The following is a 24,127-nucleotide window of genomic DNA, read 5'->3' as shown; positions in this document are numbered from 1 at the left end:
ATAAGATACAGTAATTCCTGTGGAATGGGACATTATCACAGATGTTTCATATCCAGAGGAGAACAGCTTGAAAGCATGCTGAAGGAACTTTCTTTTTGAGGCACATCCTATACTTGGTTGCAAAATCTATGTGCTTTCTATTCCACTCCTCAAGATTACCAAGTAAGTGGCAACCAACCTTCACAGAAGCAGCAATTTCCTGAACTCCCTTGGTTGCTGCATCTTTTATAATTGGTGTAATGAAACCTTGGTCTGTTGCTACAGCAATTGAGATGTCTACAGATTGCAGCTGCCGGGGGCCCTCTCCATCCCAGATCACATTCACATCTGGCATTTGCTGGAAGAAGGAAACACAATGAGATACAGCTGTTAAAAGAATAATGGTTCAACCAATTACTAAGTATAAGGAAAACCTTTTAGAATTTATGGAGAGATAGGCATTCACATCTGTGCACAGGTTATTAATACAAGGTTAATAACAATGACAAAAGATTTGCCATGCACAACTCTGAACAGATTTCAATTATTAGCTGGTATCCAAGCATGTCTACTTTGTCACAAAGTATGAATGTACATTGTAAACATGGAAACCATATAGCTGGGGGCAGCCAGAAGGAGTGATAAACCTATACAGTTGCTGAGCTGTTGGTGAATTATTAACAGAATGGAATATCCTTTCAGATATCAACTCTCAACTGTGGATACCTGGGAAACAAGTCTTGTAGCAGCCTACCCCAATCATAAGGATTTCCTGTCCACACTTTGATTAGAGAAGAAAAATACTGCTAAATATTTTAAAGGAAGGAAATGTAACTGGTGTCTGTGTCAAATGTAACTGGTTAGAAGAGCTAATTTTTTAACAAGTGTGAAACTTCTTAATTTCAAATGTGACATTTTATAATTAGATCGAAATATGTCTCAAACATGTTGTGATAAGGCTTAAGGCAGTAATGCTAAATACCAACTTGCCAAATGCAATACTACTTTATTTTTGTTAACTCCCTTAAATACCAATAGCTACTTTAACTGAAAAAGAAATGTCTACTTTTTCCTTGCAAATAAATCTAAAATAGGATAATTTGACATTTCTGACTTGGACGTTGACTTGGATCCTAAAAAGCACACATATGTGGTTGTGGATCCCCCAATGGCTCTCTTGAGACCTCCAAAATGCTGCTTTTAGAAGCTGGAGGAAGTAACATGGACAAAAGGCTATGCAGCTTGGGTGGGGCCGCAATGAAGTGGGGGGAATCCAGCTAGCATTGCTCTTGTGCCCAGGGCCAGCTCTATCACTAGGCCAACCTCGGCGGCTGCCTAGGGACACAGACATTAGGGGGCGCAGAGATGCTCCTTCAGAAAAGGCACCCCTTCCGCGGCCACTTCCTCAGAAAAGGCGCCCCTTCCACGGCCCTCCCTCCGGATGCCTGAGCAGGGGCGGGGTGAAATTTGAGGGTGCCCTCCTGCCCCCACCATCTTCCCTTCAATGGTGCCCTCCTGCCCCCACCATCTTCCCTTCCACCCCGGCAACCGGGAGCACACTGCTGAGTGCCATCGTCATCATCCTCATCCTGCGGGGGGGCCCCTTCCGCAGCTGCCCAGGAAGAAGGAGCACAACGGGGGAGGGGGAGAGTAGCAGGATGGCGGCACAGCACCCTGAAAGGCAGCCTGGCCCAGTGGCTGAGGGGAGCCGCCCCCCACAGCAGCAAGCGCCGCCGGCGTGGTGGTCAGCAAACCTGAGCACAGCAAGGAGCGGATCATAAGCCCAGCAGGACGGAGGGGGAGCGGGGCGGTTCTCACAACAGTCCTCCAAAGTAGACCCTCACGCCTCCTCCCTTATGGGGATTGATGGGGGGATGGAGAAGGCGCCTTGTGGGTGGATGAGGGAAGGGGAAGGGTATCATGGTGGGGGGGAGAGCTGAGCTCCCCCTTCCTTAGAGTGATGATGGGGGTTTACTTCTGGGGAGGAGGTGGAGGGAAAGGGCCTGCCAAGGAGGAGGGGAGATGTGGGAGGACAGGAGGAGTGACAACAGGGGCACAGAAGGAGGGGTGGGGGTGGCCGAGAATCAGGGATCGACATTTTTAGGGGGTGGAAGGTACATGTTCTGTGCAATGCTCCCTCTAAGCTGTGGAGTCTTGTGAGCAAAAATTCTGCTTTGTGAGCTACTGAAACTTGTGAGTGAGCCATTTGGCTACTGCATAAATTAGTTTGCTCTGGAGCCATCCTTCTTGACCTAAGACAAAAATGTATAAGCCAGAGGCTAAAAAACTGTGAGCTAGCTCACACCCAACTCAGCTTAGAGGGAACACTGGTTGTTATTAGGAGAGTTGTGATTGTGCAGGCCCCCCCAGTACACACAGACACACACTTCTTGAGATGCTAGGCATTTCCAAGGAAGAAGCACCTTGTGAAGAGGTCTCGGGGCTTTATATTGCAGAGGTGGGGCATGTCATTTGGGGGCAGAGAAGGGACAGGGGCAGGCTGGAGGAGTGGCTGAGCCACCACATGAATGCCTGCTTTGGGGTCCAGGAAGGGTTGTGGTGGGTGCTGGGGCCATCTAACCCACACACTCTCAGAGATAGGGATGTGCATTCAGGCTGCTGAGGGCTGATTCAGATTCTCTGATCTGAATTGGCTTGCTGTCCAATGGCCGCCGAAATTTCGGCCCTATTCTATCCTATGGGCCATTGAAGTCAATGGGGCTGGAGGGGAGGGGGTTTGAGGGAGAGGCTCCTCTCCCCAAGATAACCACCAAGTTTCAAGAACATTGGACTAGAGAGTCCAATTTTATGGGCCCCCAAACATGTTGCCCCCATCCCCTACATTGTTCTCTATGGTGGAAAATGCACATCCCTAAGCCACAGCATGAAGCGGTGCAAGGCAGCCAGGCAAGCGGGCTGGCAGGTGAGGTGTGGCCAGGGGGCTGTGGTCCTGTGGCTGAACCTGCAACTACAGAGATTTCTCCCCTTCTCCCTCCAGTGCAAGATTGCAGACCTCGCTCACTTGCATGCGCCTGTGCCCTCATCACCGAGGAAGCTGGCTGCCAAGGGAGAGAGAAACACAGCACTCCCTCAGCTTCTGGGTTTTTCCTTCAGCTCCTGCCTTCTCAGTCCAGCCCAGTTGTACCAATGCAGGGTGCACACAAGCCACCACCAGCAGCAGAGCAGCCATCTCCATCCCGTCTGCTCACCCACCTCACCTCCTTTGGCTTGTCTCCCCGGGTGGGCTGCCACTTCCAAGTCTGAGAAGTGGTGCAGCAGAAAGCCCCCTGCAGGGCGGTGGGTGGGGGTGTGACCGAGGCAAAGTCACTGTGGAAGCACGAAGTCAGCCAGGAAGAAAGAAATAAGGAACCGAACAGGAGCCCGCCACTTTCGCCGTAGTTCCCTGCACTCCACACAGCCAATGCTTTGAGGATCTTAGCTTTGAGAAACAATGACTGAGGGGTGACATGATAAGAGGTTTACAAGACTATGCATGGGATAGAGCAGGTAGAGAAAGAAGTACTTCACCCTTTCTCACAAGACAAGAACTCGTGAGCACTCAATGAAATTGCTGAGCAGTCAGGTTAGAAGTTAGAACAGATGAAAGGAAGTACTTCACCCGAACAGTGATTAACAAATGGAATTCACTGGTACAGGAGGTGGTGATGGTGGCTGGCATGAACAACTTCCAGATGGAGCAGATAGGGGGAAAAAACCAAGGCAAGCAAGCCCCCCCCCAAGCAACTAGCAGAAGCTGTTCATGCCAGCCACCACCACCACCACCTCTCCTTCAAACCCCCTCCTCTCCAGCCTCCAGAATATACCCTATGTTTTTGCCATTGACTTTAATGGCCCATAGGATATAATAGGGCCGAAATTCACATTCGGCTGGCCAAAAGACTCCCAAATCTGCTGGTACTGTTGAAATTGACATGCAGTTTTTCTACCGGCCGAAATTGATTCTGCTCAATTTGGCCAAATCCGAATCGGGCCAAATTATTATTTTTTTGCACACTCCTACTCAAGAAAGTGCCCCATGTTCTTAGGGGCCCAGAACTGCCTTTAGCACCTCATCCTGGTTGTTGGGATTGCTGAGTAGCAGTTTGTTCTAGCTGTGGGGTGCATTAATGTGGGAGAGAACTGGCATCCAGAGCTCTTATTGGAGAAACTGGCTCCTTTTCCAACTTCTGCATCAGCTCAGGGAATGGTAGGTTAAAAAGAACCAGGCAGGAGGTGACATTACAGTGGTTGAGCCTTGAGGCATCTTTAGCATGGATCCATGTTCTCACAATTAAAAAAAAAAAAAGAAACTAGCAATTTCAATGTCTGTGTTTTTCATTCTTCCTAAAATGCATTTATGTTTGAAAATTGAAGGGCAAACGGGGGTGGGGGGTGGGGGGCGCCAGAAGGTAGCCTCGCCTAGTGTGCAAAAAAACCTGGGGTCAGCCCTGCCTGTGCCAACAGAAAATTTTCCATCTTCATCAGCAGGGGAAACCAATTATCACTCCCTAGGCCCCACGGTTTTTTGTCTACTTAAACCCTGCTGCCTCCAGCATCAGCATTTGGGAAGGGTCAACATCAGATTCTTCTAGGCTGGCTATGGTTCTACTCCTATCTCACTGGAAAGTCACAAGTGATAGTTTGGGGCAATTCCCTTCACATGGGCATTATCCTTCATACGCCACAAGGATCCAACTTATCTTGTAAGTTGTTTATCTTCAAAAGGCCACTGGGACAGATTGTCCAGAGGTCTACAGTGTTCTATGTAGCACCCCTACAACTCAGATTGTTATAGTTTATTTTTCTCTGGTTCAGAAGCAGCTGTAGGGTGTCTGAGCTAGTAGACGTGTATCACTATCATGGGCTGGATGAGGGCAAACTTTTCTACATTTTGCATAAGGTGCAATGTCGCTCTTCTGTCACACAGACACACAGAAACAACAACACAACCCCAGAGAGACCTTTGAAGTTAGGCCTTTGTGTTTTAACCATTTATGTATGTATTATAGCTCACAAAGGGCTACTTCTGAAGAGGTTTGCTGGAACATAAGGGTGAACTCTTCCAGGGATCTCTAAATATCAGGGTTACAAAAATACACACCCATGGGACTTTTAAATTTGTGAATCTACATATAAAATAAATTGATACAATTTTATAATAAAAAGTTCCATTTTTTCCCTTCACTATACAGCATTTTTAGACACCAAAAGCTTTTCCTGCAGAGCAAATTGTGGCATTTTGCTCTATAACCTGCCCACCTGACTCAGCTACTAGGTTTATAAAAATGCAATCAAGTACTAACATTTAATGAAACAAAAACTATAATCCTCCATAGATAAAACAATTGGAGCATATACAGCCTATTCAGAAGTGATTAGGGAGTCCTGTCTTCATTGTATCTGCTTCATTGTTATAGCCGTACATCTGTATACTGCAGCTGTGTGCTGATGTTACCTGGGAAAAAATCAGACCCCCCTTCCCCCAAAAAAACCTGGCATGGGATACCAGTAGAAAAGAGTAAGAGCCCAGTAGCACCTTAAAGACAAGCAAAATTTGTGGTGGGGTATGAGCTTTCACTGCAGTCAAAGATGGAGAAGCTCTATACAGTCAGTAAAAACAAGACCTGGAGCTGACTGTGGCTCAGATCATGAGCTCCTCATTGCAAAATTCAGACAAACTGAAGAAAGTTGGGAAAACCAATAGGCCAGAGGTGTCAAACATGCGGCCCCCGGAGGGCTTCTATCAGGCCCGCAGTGCAACTGGCTGTCTTCTGCTTCTTCTTCCAGTTCAGCTGCTGCTGTGTCATCGTAGGTTTGCAGCTTACAGATACCCCTGAACAGCATACTCAAGATTGCAGCAGCACAGACATTTTGATGCAATAATTCAGAGCAAGAGGTGTCAGTTATCAGAGACTTTTAAAATAAAAACATGCTTAAAACATTAGCACTCTTGCAATATTTTGTTTATTTAAGTTAAAAAAAACAACCCTTTGTGTTTGTGTCCTTTATAAAGTTTATATCTCCACTACCTGGCATTACATTTTATGGCACACATAAGGTCTCATTTATGTCAGATCCAGCCCTCATAACAAATCAGTTCGACACCCCTTCACTAAGGCCATTCAGGTTTGACCTAGATCACATCTCTTATGAATATACAGTGGAGGTGAAGAATAGGTTTAAGGGACTAGATAGAGTGCCTGAAGAACTATGGACGGAGGTTCGTGACATTGTACAGAAGGCACCAATCACCACCATCCCAAAGAAACAGAAATGCAAGAAAGGAAAGTGGCTGTCTGATGAGGCTTTACAAATAGCAGAGGAAAGAAGGAAAGTGAGAGGCAAAGGTGAAAAGGAAAGATTTACCCAACTGAATCTACATTTCCAGAGAACAGCAAGGAGAGATAAGGAGGCCTTCCAAAACGAACAATGCAAAGTAATAGAGGAAAACGATAGAATGGGAAGGACTAGAGCTCTCTTCAAGAAAATTGGAGAAATCAAGGGAACGTTCCGTGAAAAGCTGGCCATGATAAAGGACAAAAACGGTAGGGACCTAACAGAAGCAGAGGAGATTAGGAAGAGGTGGCAAGAATACACAGAAGAACTATACAAGAAGGATCTAAATGTCCTTGACAACCACGATGGTGTGATCACTGACCTTGAGCCAGACATCCTGGAGTGTGAAGTCAAATGGGCCTTAGAAAGCATTACTAACAACAAAGCTAGCAGAGATGATGGTATCCCAGCTGAGCTATTCAAAGTCTTAAAAGGTGATGCTGTTAAAGTGCTGCACTCAATATGCCAGCAAATTTGGAAAATGCAACAGTGGACACAGGATTGGAAAAGGTCAGTATACATTCCAATCCCAAAGAAGGGCAATGCCAAGGAATGTTCAAACTATCGCACAATTGCACTCATTTTACACGCTAGAATGGTCACGCTCAAGATCCTACAAGCTAGGCTTCAGCAGTACATGGATAGAGAACTGCTAGAAGTACAAGCTGGGTTTCAAAGAGGTAGAGGAACAAGAGATCAAATTGCCAACATTCACTGGATTGTGGAGAAAGCAAGGGAGTACCAGAAAACATCTACTTCTGCTTCATTGACTATTCTAAAGCAAATGGCAATAGCAGGTGTGATTGGATTAGGTGTGATATGCAGAGAGGTAGTACGCGTGGAGAAATCAGCATTGGTATGAGACAGGAAACCTAGGTCTTGATTCAATCCAAGTGGATGCATGGTGTTAAACTTCATTTTAATCTCATTACCAATGCTGATTTTGGCACGCATACTACCTCTCTGCATAGCACACCTAATTCAGTCACACCTGCTATTCTCATTTGGCATCTGAAATCACTCCACTTTCCAATATATAGGACAGGTAGACTCCCATTATAGCTGTATCTGAAGAAGTGAGCAGTGACTCACGAAAGCTCACACCCTGCCACATATTTTGCTAGTCTTTAAGGTGCTATTTTCTACTGCTACAGACAGATTAACACAGCCACCCATCTTGATCTACCTCCATGGGATACCAGTAAGAGAAAAAAAATTAAATCACATAAACCCAATCTTAACAAAATGAATGCCACAGGAATGTATATACTACTTGTAATATGAAATACCATATACCACAAATGGAGCACACATGTGGCAAACATTTCAAAACTCTAAACTTAAGCAAGCAGGGGAAGAATACAAATTTAATTTGCTGGCATTTGCTGGGGCTGTCTTTCAAAACAGTCCAGAAACTTCAGTTGGCCCAAAATACAGCAGCCAAGCATATAGCAGTCATGGGTTGGTTATAGAGATTGCATCACCCCTGCCCCAATCTGTACCTTTTTTCCACGGCCACCAAATCACAGCCAACATATGGCAACCCCAGAGGGTTTTCAAGGCAAGAGACATTCAGAGGTGGTTTGCCATTGCCTGTCTCTGTATCACAATCGTGGTATTCCTCGGAGGTCTCCCATCCAAGAACTAACCAGAGCAGACTTTGCTTAGCTTCTGAGATGTGATGAGATCAGGCTAGCCTAGGCTATCCAGAGTAGGGGATGCACTGGTTACCCATCTATATCTCGGCACTATTCAAAGTGTGAGTTCTTACCTTTAAAGCCCTAAATGGCTTGGAGCCCAGGTACTTGAAGGAACATCCCCTCCTGTACTACCCAGCCCGCCAACCCCATAGGGTTTTCAAGGCAAGAGACATTCAGAGGTGGTTTGCCATTGCCTGTCTCTGTATCACAATCGTGGTATTCCTCGGAGGTCTCCCATCCAAGAACTAACCAGAGCAGACTTTGCTTAGCTTCTGAGATGTGATGAGATCAGGCTAGCCTAGGCTATCCAGAGTAGGCCATGCACTGGTTACCCATCTATATATCGGCACTATTCAAAGTCTGAGTTCTTACCTTTAAAGCCATAAATGGCTTGGAGCCCAGGTACCTGAAGGAACATCCCCTCCTGTACTACCCAGCCCGCCAGTCAACTACTCGCAACAGAGTCACAGAAACATCTGCTGTGTAGGGGCTGCTTAAAAGGGAATCTATGTGCTCAAATCTACTGCTGCAATCACTATCTGATAGGTACCTAAGATTAAGTGATTAAGGTTATCAGAAAACTTGGCAGTGATACTTGTGTTGTTAATAACCACGAGGGGGTACCATGTGGGTAAAAACTGTATATTCTAACTAGCACATGGGGCAACAGCAAAAGTGGCAGAAAATATCTAACGAGGTGTTAAGAATCTTCTTTCAAGTATACCATGACTTCAGAGGTATAGAAAATACATGAACCACTTTTTGTGTTCTTTGAACAGAACTGAAAACACCTATTTTCCTGAAGAAGTATGATCTACAATGTATTATTAACAGCTACTTACTTTGAGGGTAGATGCTGTTGCTTTGATAATGAAGTCATTTACTGATACTTTAATGTTATCTGGGGGGGAGAGAGAGAAGTTACAATGTGTGGTTTCAGATAATACAAATTAATCTCTGTTATTAATAAACTAGCATTTTAGAATCATTAGCTAAACAGAAGAATGAGCTCTTACAGAATTGAACTGTCAAAAATATTACACAAATTACTATGTTTGTTTTCCATATCGAGGACCATTGATCTAAATCAACATTATACCCAAATTTTGTGCCCATTTAACCATTGAGCATTTTACCACTTCATCTTGAGTTTTAATTTCTAACGCTATAGCATACAATTTCTTAATAAGCTTATCATCCATATAAACCAATAGATAGTGAGATTCTCCCATTCAATGTTTTTTTCGTTTGCTTGTTTCTGTTTGTTTGTTATAAAATAAAAAATATTATATTTAAAAAATATTACACAAATTACTTATCCTTACAGTGCAAATACTTTTATAGCAGTATAAACAGGAACTTTAGGTGCTCTGGATTTTATCCATTCTAGGCACTGGGAGCGGGTGGAGATGGATGCTGTATCAGGGAATCTGAAGCTCTCCAAGAGTTCAGACCAAGAAAGCTTTTTCATGACCTATCCCAGCTGGAATTCAAGGCGAATTTAAGGGAGTTCATCTCTAACAGTAGCTGAGACCCACTCTGATGTACTGGCATTAAGTCCCATCCTGCCACAATGACAGGTGAAATTTCATCTCACCATCAGAACGATTAGCCTTCCTACACTTTAAGGGACATGAACCAACACTGCTAGTAACCCTGGTCCAGCCTTTACAACCCACACCACAGTGCTAGTGAATCCTGGGCTAAGATCACCTGACTGAGTTATAGCACATGACTCAAGGAAACAATTACAAAGCCTCAGGCTCCATAAACCATAGGCTTGCTGACTACCTTCCAGCCTGGACAACTTATCAGCAAGCGAGAACCTGTCTCAGACTGAGCCCAGCTCAGCTTCCCTTCCTTTAACTAGTCTGTCTTCTTGGAATTCTACCCTGCCTGCCTTAGGCTGCATTTTTCACCCCTGGCCTTTGCACTCTGGTCTGCTCACTCAGGCTCCTGACCATCAGCCTGTTATCAGCTGTGCTTCTTTCCTCTGACCCTGAGCCTTGAACCGCATCCAGGCTCCTGGCATATACTTACCCCCATCCTGCTCTGAACTGTGCATGAATATCAGCTACACATAGGTGGAGCTTAGCATGCATGTTTCTGACCCAAGGAAGGTTAGAAAGACCCAGGAGGCCTTACTTGCTGATGCACAGGATCATGACAGCAAGCTATAAATATGCTTGCTAGATATTAGTCTTCCATTCCAGCGAGATGCTGGTTTATCATGTAACTTATTATTCAAGATAAATACACAGAATAGTGCTGAGGCTTAAAATGAGGGGAAATGCCAATCATTCAGGATGCGAAACAGTGTTATTATGTCAATATTTCATTTACAGTGAATATATTAAAATCCACTTCCTTTTAAAAACAGTATGTTGGAGGCTTCAGAGCTGCTTCAATAATATATGAAGGCCTGCAGGGCATTTTATAACACTAAGAATTGTATTAAATAATCTATAAAGTATGATTTTCCATATGGAACAGTTTTCTAGATGAAAGTGACATAGTTCCACACAAACTATGGCACATAAATAATTTCATACACCTGCCTGTTGAAGTGCAGTTGATGTTAAAAAAGCAGAGTTACAGAAAAATAAAATAAACTTCATTCAGCAGAAACTGATTGAAAAATATGGTTTACAGAATACTGAAAGAATCTGTAAACTGATGGTGGTAACAATCAGAGTACCCATAATTTTATCACATACCACAAAGGGTCTGGCAAATGAATGGCAATTTAAGTGTGTTACGTATTGATATAAAGATCTCCTGAAAGGTTTTAAAATAAAAAAGACACATTTCACTGTTTCTTTCAATATCCTATGATGCATGAACTGAAAGCCTCAAAAAGATTATCTCATATAACAGTTCAGCTGTAAACAAGAAACTTGCCTTTCTGCAATAGCCCTCTGGGGCCTTATGCTGTTCAGACTACTGAGGTGGAGGCATCTGCACATCCTGAAACTGGGTTAAGAATAATAGAGAGCAGGTAGGAATTCCACTGCATGACTGGGAAGTCTAAAATGTATAAGACAAAGCTTGTTTTTTTAATCCCTTAGTTAACAATTTGGCCTGAAGGGATGCAGTGACCTTGAGAGGTCTGGATTTTTCCAGCACATACAATAATGAATGTCCTAATATTGCTGAGACAATATGGAACTCTCTTTCCCCAAAGTTGCAGGTAAAAATCTGTGTTCACTAAAGTATCAGAACTTTTATTTATTTATTTATTTATTACATTTATATCCCGCCCTTCCTGCCATGGCAGGCTCAGGGCGGCTAACAAACATATATATAAATGCATACATTAAAAACTCCAAAAATATGCTAAAAGCAAAGTTAAGATTACAATATAAAACCATAACTACTCAACACATAACTATAATGAGAGATGGCGACGTTCTGTCAGCATTTGAATGGCCGCCTACACCCTAGTCCAGGCTCCTGCCAGGCTGTTAGTCGTCCAGTTGGTGGTGATGTTGATGTTTGGGCCAGGGCCATGATGTTAAGGCGGCACCCTACTTGAAAGCCTGGTGGAAGAGCTCCGTTTTACAGGCTCTGCGGAACTGCAAAAGGTCCCACAGCGCCCTGATGTCATCCAGGAGCTCATTCCACCAGTGAGGGGCTGCCACAGAAAAGGCCCTGGCCCTCGTTGTGGCCAGCCTGGCCTCTTTAGGGCCCGGAGGAACCAGGCTATTTTAGGGGGGAAACTAGAACAAGATACAAGCTATTCTGTGTAGAGAGAGCAGCAAAGACCACCAATGCAGTGTATCCTCAGACTTCCTGTACAATCGTCTCAAAGGCACATGTGATACTTTTACTGATTTAGATACTCAGAAACTCCTTCCATTAGGGTTGCCAACCTCCAGATGATGGCTGGAGATCTCCTGCTATTACAACGGATCTACAGGCGACAGGTATCAATTCACCTGGAGAAAATGGTTGCTTTAGAAGGTGGACTCTATGGCATTTTACCCAACTGAAGTCTCTTCCCTCCCCAAGCCCCACCCTCGGTAGGCTCCACCTCCCAAATTTCCAGGTATTTCCCAACCCGGAGCTGGCAACCCTACCTCCCATATTTATTTTACTACAGCTGTATTGAACTTTAATGATTCACTGCAAAAGTTTCAGCATACAAGTTAGGTATGTGTCACTTGGTGTGTCTGAAAGTATATAGCAGGGGAAGGAAATTAATTTGCTTCCAAAGCTAGCATAATTGCCTCTGCTAATTACAATGGATGGAGTCAAAGAAACTAATTCCATATAGTTACTACCAATCCAGAACAATGATTAACTTACTGTCTTGGGATTTTTTTTCAGAGTTTGTTTTGGGGAGGAGTGGTCCCAAAAATTTGTCTTGGGTATATCCAGTTGCACGCCCCTAGCAATGATGCTTTTCAGTTTTCCAGAAGCCTCATTCCCCCAGTTCTGCTATCGCACTGAGGTTTGTTGATCTCTAAAGTGAAACAGATTGTCTTCATTAAGGACAATCTACAGCAGGGGCATCAAACTCATTTGTTATGAGAGCCAGATCTGACATAAATGAGACCTTGTTGGGCTTGGCCATGTGTGTCATAAAATGTAATGCCAGGTAGTGGAGATATAACCTTTATAAAGGACACAAACACAGTTAAAGATTTTTTAAACTTTAAATAAAACATGCTTAAAACACTAGCACTCTTGCAATGTTTTGTTTATTGAAAAGTCTCTGATAACTGATACCTATTGTTATGAACCATTGCATTAAAATGTCTGTGCTGTAGCAATCTTGAATATGCTATTCAGGTGTGTATCTGTAAGCTGCAAACCTACTTTTGATTTATTGACATTTATTACAGAAATCTCATGCTCAGTGTTCTGAGCCTAGAACTCAGGGGGAAACATGAAATGGCTGGGCATTGTGAGCTTTTGTACATAAATTGGTTTGTGTGCTGGTCAAGAACATGAGAAGGGATCCTGACACAGACTGAGGGCTATGAACTTGTCTACAAAACTATAATCTTCCCCAGAGAAATAATTACAACTCTTATGAGCCAGTGCAAGAACAGAGAGACAGCCATGTATAGTGGTCAGTATCAGCCTACTATCTGGGAAGTCTAGGTTCAAAATCTCCAGCCTACAAAGGAAATGTGCTGGCTGAACTTGGTCTGGACACACACTCTCAGCCTAATCCACCTCACTGACTTGTTGTTATTCCTCATCTAAATAGTTCACATTGCTTTCCTACTGAGAAAGACTGGATCATGGGGGCATGAATTCAGTGAAAAGGAGGAGGGAACCCAGTTGCCCGGGCATAATGAGCTCAACAAAACATACACTGTAGCGAGGCACACCAAAACTGATACCTTGAATATAATTTTGTTGGTCTTAAAAGTGCTTCGTACTGAGGCAGCCTGGCCAGGAAGCTCTGGCTTGTTCCCTCCCTCCCCCCAGGAGAAGGAGACCGAGGCGCCTCAGCCAATGCAGGGAACAGAAGCTTGCCTATGTATCTTTCCTGTGTGACTGAGAGAGTCTGGTAAAGCAAGCTGCCATGCAGCAGCAGCAGCAGAACTGGAGAAAGAAGCAGGAGACAGCCACTTCCTTGCGGGCCGGATAGGAGCCCTCTGAGGGCCTGATCCAGCCCACAGTTTCATGTTTGACACCCCTGAGCTACAATTTGCTTGTAATGTGAACAAGCATGAAATCCTCAAGGTCACATGCTCCCTCCCCCTTGGGCATGGAAGCAAGACAGAGAGGCAGAGGAAGGAACAGCAGCTGGGACTGCTTTAACTGAGATGCCCCCTTCCAATGACTTGTTAAATTTATTTCTGGGGGAGACAGTATATCCACCAGGTACACTGTGAAATATAAAGAGACCATCTAAAGGCTGGGCTGCAGACTTTGCCTTTTATTATGTTATCTCCCATGGTTGTCCAGTAGTGCTGCAGAGATTAAAAAGAACATTTTGGACTCATTTCTAAAATGGACATTTTCTTACTTTAATCTTTGTAAAATGTTTTGGGTCCCAATACTGCAGTGGCTCAAGAGGTTAAGACGCTGAACTGCAGACTGACGGAGCGAGCTCCTGTCTCTGGTCCCAGCTCCTGCCAACCTAGCAGTTCGAATGCAAGAAATTGCAAGTAGATAAATAGGTACCACTTTGGTGGGAAGGTAACAGTGTTCGATGCGCCTTGGCATCTAGTCATGCTGGCCACATGACCATGGAAATGTCTTTGGACAGCGCTGGCTCTTCAGCTTGGAAACGGATATGAGCACCGCATCCCTAGAGTCGGATTCGACTGGCTTTCGAGCAAGGGAAACCTTTACCTTTTACTCAACACTGACAGAAATGTGGGGCAAATCACTCCACATAAATAAGATTTAGTTTGTGGCATACACAAAAGCAGAATGGGAATAGCAACTAATAACACATTATTATTCCATATATTTTATAGGCAATAAATAGAACTGCAATGAATTAGGTCATTGTGAACATTATAGTCTTGCCTAAGACTTGCAATTCTATGCTGAATTGTTGTTGTTATTAATTTGATTTATTAATTGCCCTATTGCTGCTAGACAGGGCTTTGGGTGATATACAACAAAAGGTATATAGCCACAAACAGAAGTTACTCCAGTTTAAGCCCACTGATTTCAACTGCTTTTGACTTTACAGTACAAACCTGTGCAGACTTACTCCAGTCTACCAGCTTATAATAGTGTAACTTTGCTTAGGATTGCACTGTCAAGGTTCAAGCAGATATTTAAAAAAATTAATTTGCCACCATATTTCAAGAAGAAATGAAGATACCGTCTTTTTTTTTTTTAAAGGAGCAACAGAAATGACAGAAGTGTGACAGTCCTTCCCAAGCATCAGTATAAGCAGGCTTACACCTGAGCAAATTACCATCTACTTCCCAGATGTTTTAGGAATAAGAAAAAAAACACTGGAGAACACTGAGGAACTGGATAGTAACTTTCACTCTTCTAGGAACTTGTAAACTTCTGTGACCTTGTAAAAGCTGCTTTCTTTCTATGTGCCCTAATAAAATACGACAGAACATTAGTGGGAAGGAAAGCTCATTTTACAGCAGCACTATCAAACACTGTTCTATAAGGCATTAAGAAGCCCAAGAAATCACTTGCTGGGGATCTGAAAGCTGGAGAATTTTTCTCCCTCTCTCCATGCTCCCCATTTTCAGTTTCTGATTTCTATTGCAAGTCTAAATGACTGGTGAAGAGAAGTTCAAAAACAAACACAAAGCCCAATAGGGTTGGCTCACATTGAAAAGGCCTGATCATCATATGAATAAGCAGTACCTGTTTAGAATTCTAATGGCAGACTTTGGCCTTTGCACTGGCCAAGGTTGCCTATTAAAAGGTAACCTTGGAATCCTTCATCCAAAAGGCATTTATGCAGGCAAAGCCATTCATGTGAGGAAGCTTATAGTGGACTGTGTTGATTCTTCTTTTGCTGTTGGGAATATAGCAATATCAAAGCAGCTTAGCTCTTCAGCAAAGACAAAGCTTCCATTAAATCAAAATCCCTTGCTTCTAACATGACATCTGGATGACCCCTGTGGACATCAAAACCAATTTAACGATGATCACCACAATCAGCGAATTGCAAGAATGGTCACACGCAGACACAGAAAGGAAAGAGAAGCAAATCACCCAACTACATCCAAGGTCTAGAAGACAGATGCTAAGCAAAATTCTAATTCCCCAACCTGAAAAGCTCCAATTTAGTTTAATGCTGACAGTCATAAAGAAAACATTCAGTAGAACAGTTTAACCCACAAATATTAAATAACAATAGGATGAGCAGCATTCCAAGGACTTCAAAACCCTAAAGGTAAGCTAAATTTTATAGACATCGCTGACTAGGATAGCTACTGCTGGGGTCAAGGGAAGCGAGGCAGAATGGACAGCCTATGCTAGGGTTGCCAAGTCTATCTTCGCCGAGAGCAGGGGGCTCCCGGCCGGCGTCTTGTGCGCGTGCGCATGTCACCCGAAAGTGACGGGAGGACGCCAGGCATGCTGGGGGCGGGGGCACGGCCATACAAGGGAGTTTTCCCTTGTATGGCCGTGGCCCTGCCCCCAGCATGCCCGGCGTGCCCACGTCACTTCTGGGTGACGTGCACGTCGGGGTGAAGTTCCCCCCGGGGCCCGATCCAGCGCCACCGGGGAACGGGTCTCTGGGGTGGGGGTTTCCCCGCCCCCCGGGGGGACTTGGGATCCCTAGCCTATGCAGACTTCAGTAGAAAGTGAAGCCTAGTGAAAAGTGAAGCTTCCAAAGTGAAACCAGTACATAATGATCTGTGGATAGGTACAGAGACACAGCTGTTCAACAAAAGTCCAATAGATACGGCTCCACTAGTGAAAGGCCGTAGTGGTCCAAAGAGCAAAAAAAAAAAAAATGTTGAACAAACTGGTTTCTATTTCCATCTGTGGATCTCTTTGTGCAGCTTAGAAAAAAATGTGTGTGACTTCAAAAGGGAAAAAAACCTGAACTACCCCCCCCCAACAGTTAATACAAGCAGGCCTCAGCTCATGGAATTCTCCTTGCTTGCTACCTGTTTTTCCCAGTCCAAGCCAAACATATATGGTTGGAACTTGCTGCTACCCCAAGTCAGTGTGTGTGAAGCATAGAAACAATTTTAAGGTGCATGCAACTACCTGCTCTTCTATAGCTTCTTTCTCAGTCCCCATGCTAGGCTTGTCCTTGGAGGCAAAGGGCACAGAGACCAATCACTGGCACCACAGCAAACCCACTCAGCTCAGAATCCTCCAGGCTCAGGGGGCTACAAGATGTGGCACTTTCTTTCTCTATCACAAATAACCTTGGTTTGGGGAAATCCCATACACAGCAGCTTTGTGGCAGAGATGATTAGGTCTACCTGTGAGCCATCCCTATAAAAACAGCTTACAGCAGGACTCTGCGGGGGGAGGGGGGAGATAAGGGAAGGAACAGAAGATATCCTTTGCATCTCTTGTTCCCTGTACCTACCACAGTTCATCATTGACATCATTGTCAGTTACAGCAGATTCCACCCCCCTTTAGAAAATGTAAAAAATAAAATAAAAATCAAGTCAGGTAACAAATACTTGTATTTCATGTGCTAATAGGGATGCCAGCCTCCAGGTGAGATTTCGGGATCCCCTGGAATTACAACTCATCTCCAGACTACGGAGATCAGTTTCCCTGGAGAAAATGGATGCTTTGGAAGGTGGACCCTATAGCATCATACCCCAGTCCCTGTTCTCCCCAGGCTCTATCCCCAAATCTCCAAGTGCTTCCCAACCTGACAACCCAACACCCCATCCCCCATTGGTGGCCAGGGGAACCTGGCAACTCTATGTGCTATAAAAATGTTTTTTGAGGCTGAATATTATCCACCTTTGTTGCAAGCAGTTTAAAAAGTATGCAGGGGTGAGGGGGCAGCTCTATTAACTAGGGAGTCCTCAATGGGACTTTGTTCCCTGTACCACTAGGAATACTTCCAGGTCATCCACTAGCTGTTGGCCTGAGCTACAAGTCGCCACCTGTGTCCAAGGCATCAGGTTCTTTGCCCCCAACTTTGTAATGATGAACTCAATTCCAATGTGACTCTGTTAATTAACCTGCCTTACTGAGGACTACACTGGACCCATACCATAAGACAGCATAAATAAAAAGTACTCAGTCTTTGATTCTTGCATATGTTCCCCAGCCCTTCCCATGACAGACTGACTGGTTTAGAACATACACAGGCTTGTGTTAGAAAACACACACACACAGGCAGAACACGTAGATCTTTATTATCCAGGGGCAGGGTGAGAAAGAAGAGGACCCAGTCTATTTGTACTCTTTAGTTCTACTCTAAGAAATTGATAATGATATCTCACATACATAAAAGCTCCTGAACAAAGGTTGAGTCCAGTGGCACCTTTAAGACCAACAGAGTTTAATTCTGGGTATAAGCTTTCTTCAGATCTGAAGAAGTGTGCATTCACATGAAAGCTTATAGTTTAAAGTTTAATTCTGGGTATAAACTTTTGTGTGAATGCACACTTATTCAGATCTGAAGAAAGCTTATACCCAGAATTAAACTCTGTTGGTCTTAAAGGTACCACTGGACTCAACCTTTGTTCTGTTGCTTCAGATCAACATGGCTACCCACCTGAATAAAAGTGGCTATTACACTGGCAAGAAAATTGCTAGGTTCCAGGGGAAAAACCTGAATTTTCTTTTATAAAATAGTTTAAATAGTATCTGATGGAAGAAATTTTGACTCTCGAAAGCTAATGTCCTGGAAATCTTGCTATTCTTTAAATTGTCTGGTATATGAAATTCTCATCTTGATTTTCCAAGATGTCCAGGTCAATGCCAATTGAATGTAGGTTATAGCCTGTGACCACTTGGATACATATGGATCCATAGGTAAGAGTGCAATATGGCTATTCTGAGGGGCACTAAAATGGATATGAAGCCAATATTTAACAGTGGTGATCCATGCCCTCGAGTCTAAGAGATGGAGACCCAACTCAGCACAGAGGGAATAGTAGGTAACAGAGTTAGGCAATCCAAGAATACGCCGTAAAACGATTGCATGGATTCGATCAATCTCTTTGTTAAAACTCTGAATCCATACAGGGATTCCATATAATAAGTGAGAGACTACCGTAGCTTGGAAAATTCGAAGGGTGGCTGGAACAAACTGATTTCCTTGTCGGTAATAAAAATGGGTAACAGACGAAATACTATTTTTAGCCAATTGGTCCCGATGGAAAGACCACTTTAAATTATAGTGAAACCAAACACCCAAGTACCTAAAGGATCTGACTCGCTCAATTATCCTCCCATCTATTTTCCACAAGGTGCATTTCCACGCCTTGGAGAAAACTACAATTTTGGTTTTCCCATAATTAACTGTAAGAGAGTTCTGTCTACAATAGGAGAAAAACATTGTTAGGACCTGTTTGAGGCCTATTCTGGTGGTCGAAAGAACCACAGCATCATCTGCATACAGTAAGATGGGTATAGAGAGAGAGAGTTCAATTTGGGGGCATGTCCATCTATTGCTGCGAGATTTGTGGGAAGGTCAGATAGGAAAAGATTAAATAAGGCTGGAGCTAAAACACATCCCTGCTTAATGCCCTTTGAAACAGGGATTTTATGGGTTAAAAAACCCTTCTTACCATACCTAATTTCGCAAGTATTCGATTGATGTAATTTACATATTAGGAAGAGTAGTTGTTGGTCTATAGTCATCCTACCTAATTTATCCCATAAGATTTGCCTATTGACAGAGTCAAAGGCCTTTTGAAGATCGATAAAGGCAGCATAGCGTTTACCTCTAGGGAAGCGGATATATTTCTCCGCTAAATAAGATAGTACTGTACAGTGATCAAGAGTAGAGTGATTGGTTACAAAACCAATCTGCTCTCTTCCAGGGAGATTACAAGATTTCATCCATTTTAGCAGTTGTGAGAGAAGGTGTTTAGCATAGAGTTTCCCCAGGGTTGACAGTAGGCTAATAGGTCTATAGTTCTCTGTGTTGTTAGTATTACTTTTTTTAAAAATTGGGACAATTATGGACAGCCAAGTATCTGAAAAAACTCCAAATTTATCAATAAGCATGAATAAGTGGGCAAGAACTTGTGTCCACCGATCAATATCACTCTTAAAAAGTTCAATAGATAGGCTGTCAGGTCCTGGGGCTTTGCCAGATTTAAAAGAGTTAATAAGATCAAAAATTTCATCATAGAAGACAGGTGGCCAATCTGGCAGATCAGCAGGCATTAGTCCATTATTTCCTGGGTCTAGACAGGATGGATCATTAAAGAGGTCTGAGTAATAAGTTGTCCAATTTTGTGCAGTAATTTTAGGGGATATACATGGCCCAAATAAAATTTTTGAGCCAGAGACCAATGCCCAGAAGGTTTTATGGTAACTACACTTGATTGCTCTATGTAGTTGAGACCATTTCTCCATGGCAATAAGGTAACTTATTTATTGTCTTATATGCCAATAAAGGTGTTGTATTGTATTGCTATTCTTTAAGGTGCTACTAGACTCGAATCTTGCTCTTCTGCAGATCAGATGAACACAGCTACCATAGCCAGGAAATTCACCAAGGGGGCTTTGTCAGTATATAAGCTTCAGCAATAGATGTTCCTGATCTAACTGACAGTTGTCAGGTGATGCAATACCAGACTTAACCAGTTTGAACATGTCTGGGCAAAGACAGAGGCACAATGACTCAGCACTGTGCTGATTGGATGTCATAAGTATATATGTAGAATGTACCTTTGTACAGTGTTCTCTCCTGTAATACATGGATGCTGGCGAAGCACTCTGTCCAAGAGCTGTATATATTGTAAATAAACTTCCTGTAAATAGTTACTAGGAGCTGCGTAGCTCTTTTTCTACGAAATGACCCCTGAGCGCAATGCTGATTGGATGTCATAAGTATATATGTAGAATGTACCTTTGTACAGTGTTCTCTCCTGTATGTATGGATGCTGGCGAAGCACTCTGTCCGAGAGCTGTATATATTGTAAATAAACTTCCTGTAAATAGTTACCACTGGACTGTGTTATGTGGTTTGCTATTGGGAGTTGCTGGTGAGTGGAACTCTGCTGGAGTCTGCTTAAGTTCTAAGTTGCCAGTTCACACTACTGAATACGCGCTGCGCGACAGGCTTTGGACTTTGGGGGGGCTGTCATGCCCCCATTAGAGAATGGCTCACCCAGGTACCTCACCCCATCTGTGCCAGCCAGCGAGTCAGGCTGTCAGCTCTCCAAGAGACAGCCCATCTCGCTGGCTAGTGAAGACTAGGGGGCATGGGGGGAAAGGTTGTGCCATGGTGGGGCTCCACCCTAATCATGGGGAGTGCTCAGCCCCTGAAGCCCCATCGCTGCCTACGGCCCTGATGTCTACCCACCTGAAACTAGTTTAAATCAGTTATCATTTGCCAAATTGTTCACAACCACATCTATAAAACTAACAGTGCAATCTTAAGCATATTTACGCCTTCCTAAGAACATTTTTAAGTCAGTGGAATTAGAAGGGTATAATCAGGGGTCATTTGGGGGGGACGCGGGGGGACGCCATCCCCCCGGGTGAGGTGCGGGAGGGCGGGGCCTGGAGCTCCCTGCTGGTGCCCGCTGGAGGTCGCCGCCGGGTGTGGGGAGGACACACTTCCGGTGATGTCAGGGGGTGTGGCATATGCTAATGAGTTATGCTAATGAGTCCCCCTAGCTCTTTTTCTACGAAATGACCCCTGGGTATAATGCTATTTAGGATTGTGCTATAAGAAGCCAACATGAGCATACATATTTGACTGTCAAAATAATCATGATCCAGTGGTTCTCAAACATTCTGAAGTGACGCTATGCCATTTTAGGACCTTCTTCTAAATTTACTTGACTATTTTATGGGACTCAGGGTGGCTAACAACATAGCGATAACAATAATAATAAAACCACAGTTTCAATGAAATCCATTTAAAAACTAAGCACACAACAAACGAATGCTTTTGGCACAAAAAATCAGCAGCACTGATAGTAGAGTCTGCTAAAATTACAGTAGTGGAATGCCTGGTGGAATAACTGTTGTATATGCCCTGCAGATGTGTGCAAGCCAAGGTGAATTAGTCAACAGCCTAGCAGCCATATTCTGAACAACCTGAAGTTTCCAAAGCACCTTCAAGGGTAGCCCTGCATATAGCCAACTGCAGTAATCTAGTAAGGAGGCAACTGCCACATGAATCACTGTGGTGAAGTCAGAGCTGGACAAGTAACAGGATAGCTGACGGGCCTGGCAGAAGTAGAAGAAAGCCTGTTTTGCCACTAAGGACCCACTTGCAAAACAACTTCAAACGACTTTACACTTCTACAATATGAAATGTAGGAATTTCACATCTGTTAACAATGAACACATGCAGAGCTTATTTTTCATGTTTTGTATATGTGTATGGCATTATTGAGCCACAGGCTGTATTTCCTGACTACTTCAAGTATTACGCAAAGGATAACCCAGATTTGCCATTGCCTCTCCTCTCCTAGTTAATCCTATTCCACCTTTCCCTCCTAGTCTTGAGACTCACTTTTATGAGAATCAAAAACCCCTTTGGGGTCCCAACCCACAATCTGAGAACCAATGATCTAATCTAACTTTTTAAAAGATGTTGCTGCCACCCTGATACATCTGGTTTTTCATTTCTTTACAAATTATACACCTCCTCTAAGAGTTTCTATTTATCTCGCCATGGGAAGGCACCAGAAATAACTAGTTCCAGTTAAAATGTCCAGCCCATTTTAACAGGGTATTTTATGTCAGTCAAGGAAGCGATTATATTTTGTATCACTATATTTAAGATATGAAGTAGTAGCAGGAAACTGCTCTACATTTCTAGAAAGAGCTGCTACAATTGAAACAGAACTGAGGAATCAAGGAAGTTTAAATGGAAATGCAATAAAAGCAAGATTATTTAATCAGTTCAGTCTGTTACAGCATAGATATCAATACCTAGTCAAATGTTAATGAAATTTAAAATAACAAATGCAGAATCCACAAGGAATTATTCCTTGGCAGCCCCCGTATCCTTTCCCTTTTCCTGCTTCCTTCTCATCTACCAACCAATCTGTCTTTTATCTGCCCGACATCTTCAGGTACATTTATTATTTATTTACTTTATTTCTACCCCGTCATTCTCCCCAATGGAGGCCCAAAGCTGGGAGTGTGTGACTGCTTCAAGGTCACCCAGTTAGCTTACATGGCAGAGTCGGGATTCAAACCTGGGCTTCCCAGAGCCTAGTATGAAACTCTAACCACTATACCTAGGGTTGCCAAGTCTCACCTTGTTCCGCAGCGAGGGACTCCCGGGTCGATCCCGGCGCGCGCCATAGAGTTTTCCCTCGGATGACTGTGGCCCCGCCCCCAGCGTGCCCGGCATGGTCGCGTCACTTCCTGGTGACGTGCACGTCGGGGTGGAGTTCCCCCGGGGCCCAATGCGGCGGGGAACGGGCCTCTGGGGCAGGGTTTCCCCCCCCCCCAGGGGGACTTGGCAAGCCTAACTATACCATAATGGCTTTTGTATGGTGGCTGCTGTTGAATAGTAGCAAGCAGCCTGGCCTGTGGTTGCTGACAGGCCTGGCACCAATGAATCTTCTTTCAAAGGCCAAAACAGGGTCATGCCCTCTCCCTTTTCTTGACATAACCCAAGGCTTTAACTGGCAATATGGCTGTGGTTACCTAGAAATGGTTGTAGATGACATTTATTTCTTGAAGTGTCAGGCACAACCTCTATCGTTTGGGTTTGTTTTTTAACCTCCAGTGTATTTATATTTACGTTTCATATTTTTCTGCAAACCTGGGGTGTTTTTCAGGTTTGCAGAAAGATTTGTACAGTTTGTTCATGGATCCAGTCTCCAGATTTGAATATCCACAAATCTGTCCACTTATGAGAATTAGATCTATTGATACCCATCACTATGGAATATACAAACAACAAGAGTATGATTACCAGTTTATGTGGTATACTGCATTAAGCCCAGCAGTTATAAACAGCAGTAATAGATTCACCTTTTGCGAGCTCTTGCCTAAGCTTCAAAACAGCACCAAGGTCACAGTCAGCAGTAACATATGCATGAGGTATAGTAGTTTTCGATTCTGTTACTCTCTTAGCAATAACTCTTCTAACGTTGCTAGTAGGGACTTCAGTGAATGCACCCTGAAACAATAACATTTTACATACTGAATAACTAAGGAAGCATAAGCTAACTTTTGTTCTGAAATAAATTAAATGGAAATAATGCTTGGTGCATACACTTCAGACTGTTATTGGTGATGAAAGATGCACTGATCTTCCCTACCTTCTCATTTTAAATGTGTAGTCTGCTGTTCAGACTCCATACACATTTGGTTTTTTACTTTGCACTAATAGTACAAATAAATGGGCAATGGGCAGTGGGCAGTGCAAAACCCTGTGCAGCTCCAGATTGCTGGCAGGGCTTCCTTTGTCAATGAGCGGCTGGTCATTCACACAGCTTAGAGGGAACACTGTTGTTGAGTATTAAATACAAGGATCAATTACACAAACACTGAACTGCTTTCTAGCATAGAAAACAATCTTTGT

The 24,127-nt window shown here is 43.6% G+C and overlaps 1 protein-coding gene across 1 annotated transcript in view; it reads right to left on the bottom strand.

Annotated features, from left to right (window-relative positions):
• PDHX (pyruvate dehydrogenase complex component X) overlaps positions 1-24,127 on the bottom strand; it is a 73,704-nt gene that overhangs the window by 12,097 nt on the left and 37,480 nt on the right. The window contains exons 7-9 of the mRNA XM_015410296.1: positions 23,575-23,722; positions 8,858-8,916; positions 179-337 (exon numbers count right to left, since the gene is read on the bottom strand). Coding sequence (XP_015265782.1) covers positions 179-337; positions 8,858-8,916; positions 23,575-23,722 — 366 coding nt within the window. The remainder of the gene's footprint in view (positions 1-178; positions 338-8,857; positions 8,917-23,574; positions 23,723-24,127) is intronic.

This window comes from Gekko japonicus, unplaced genomic scaffold (genome assembly GCF_001447785.1).
Source record: "Gekko japonicus isolate JY-2015 unplaced genomic scaffold, Gekko_japonicus_V1.1 scaffold1323, whole genome shotgun sequence".
Taxonomy (NCBI): domain Eukaryota; kingdom Metazoa; phylum Chordata; class Lepidosauria; order Squamata; family Gekkonidae; genus Gekko; species Gekko japonicus.
Note: the sequence above shows the minus strand (reverse complement) of the source record. Positions and strands in the feature narration are given on the sequence as shown.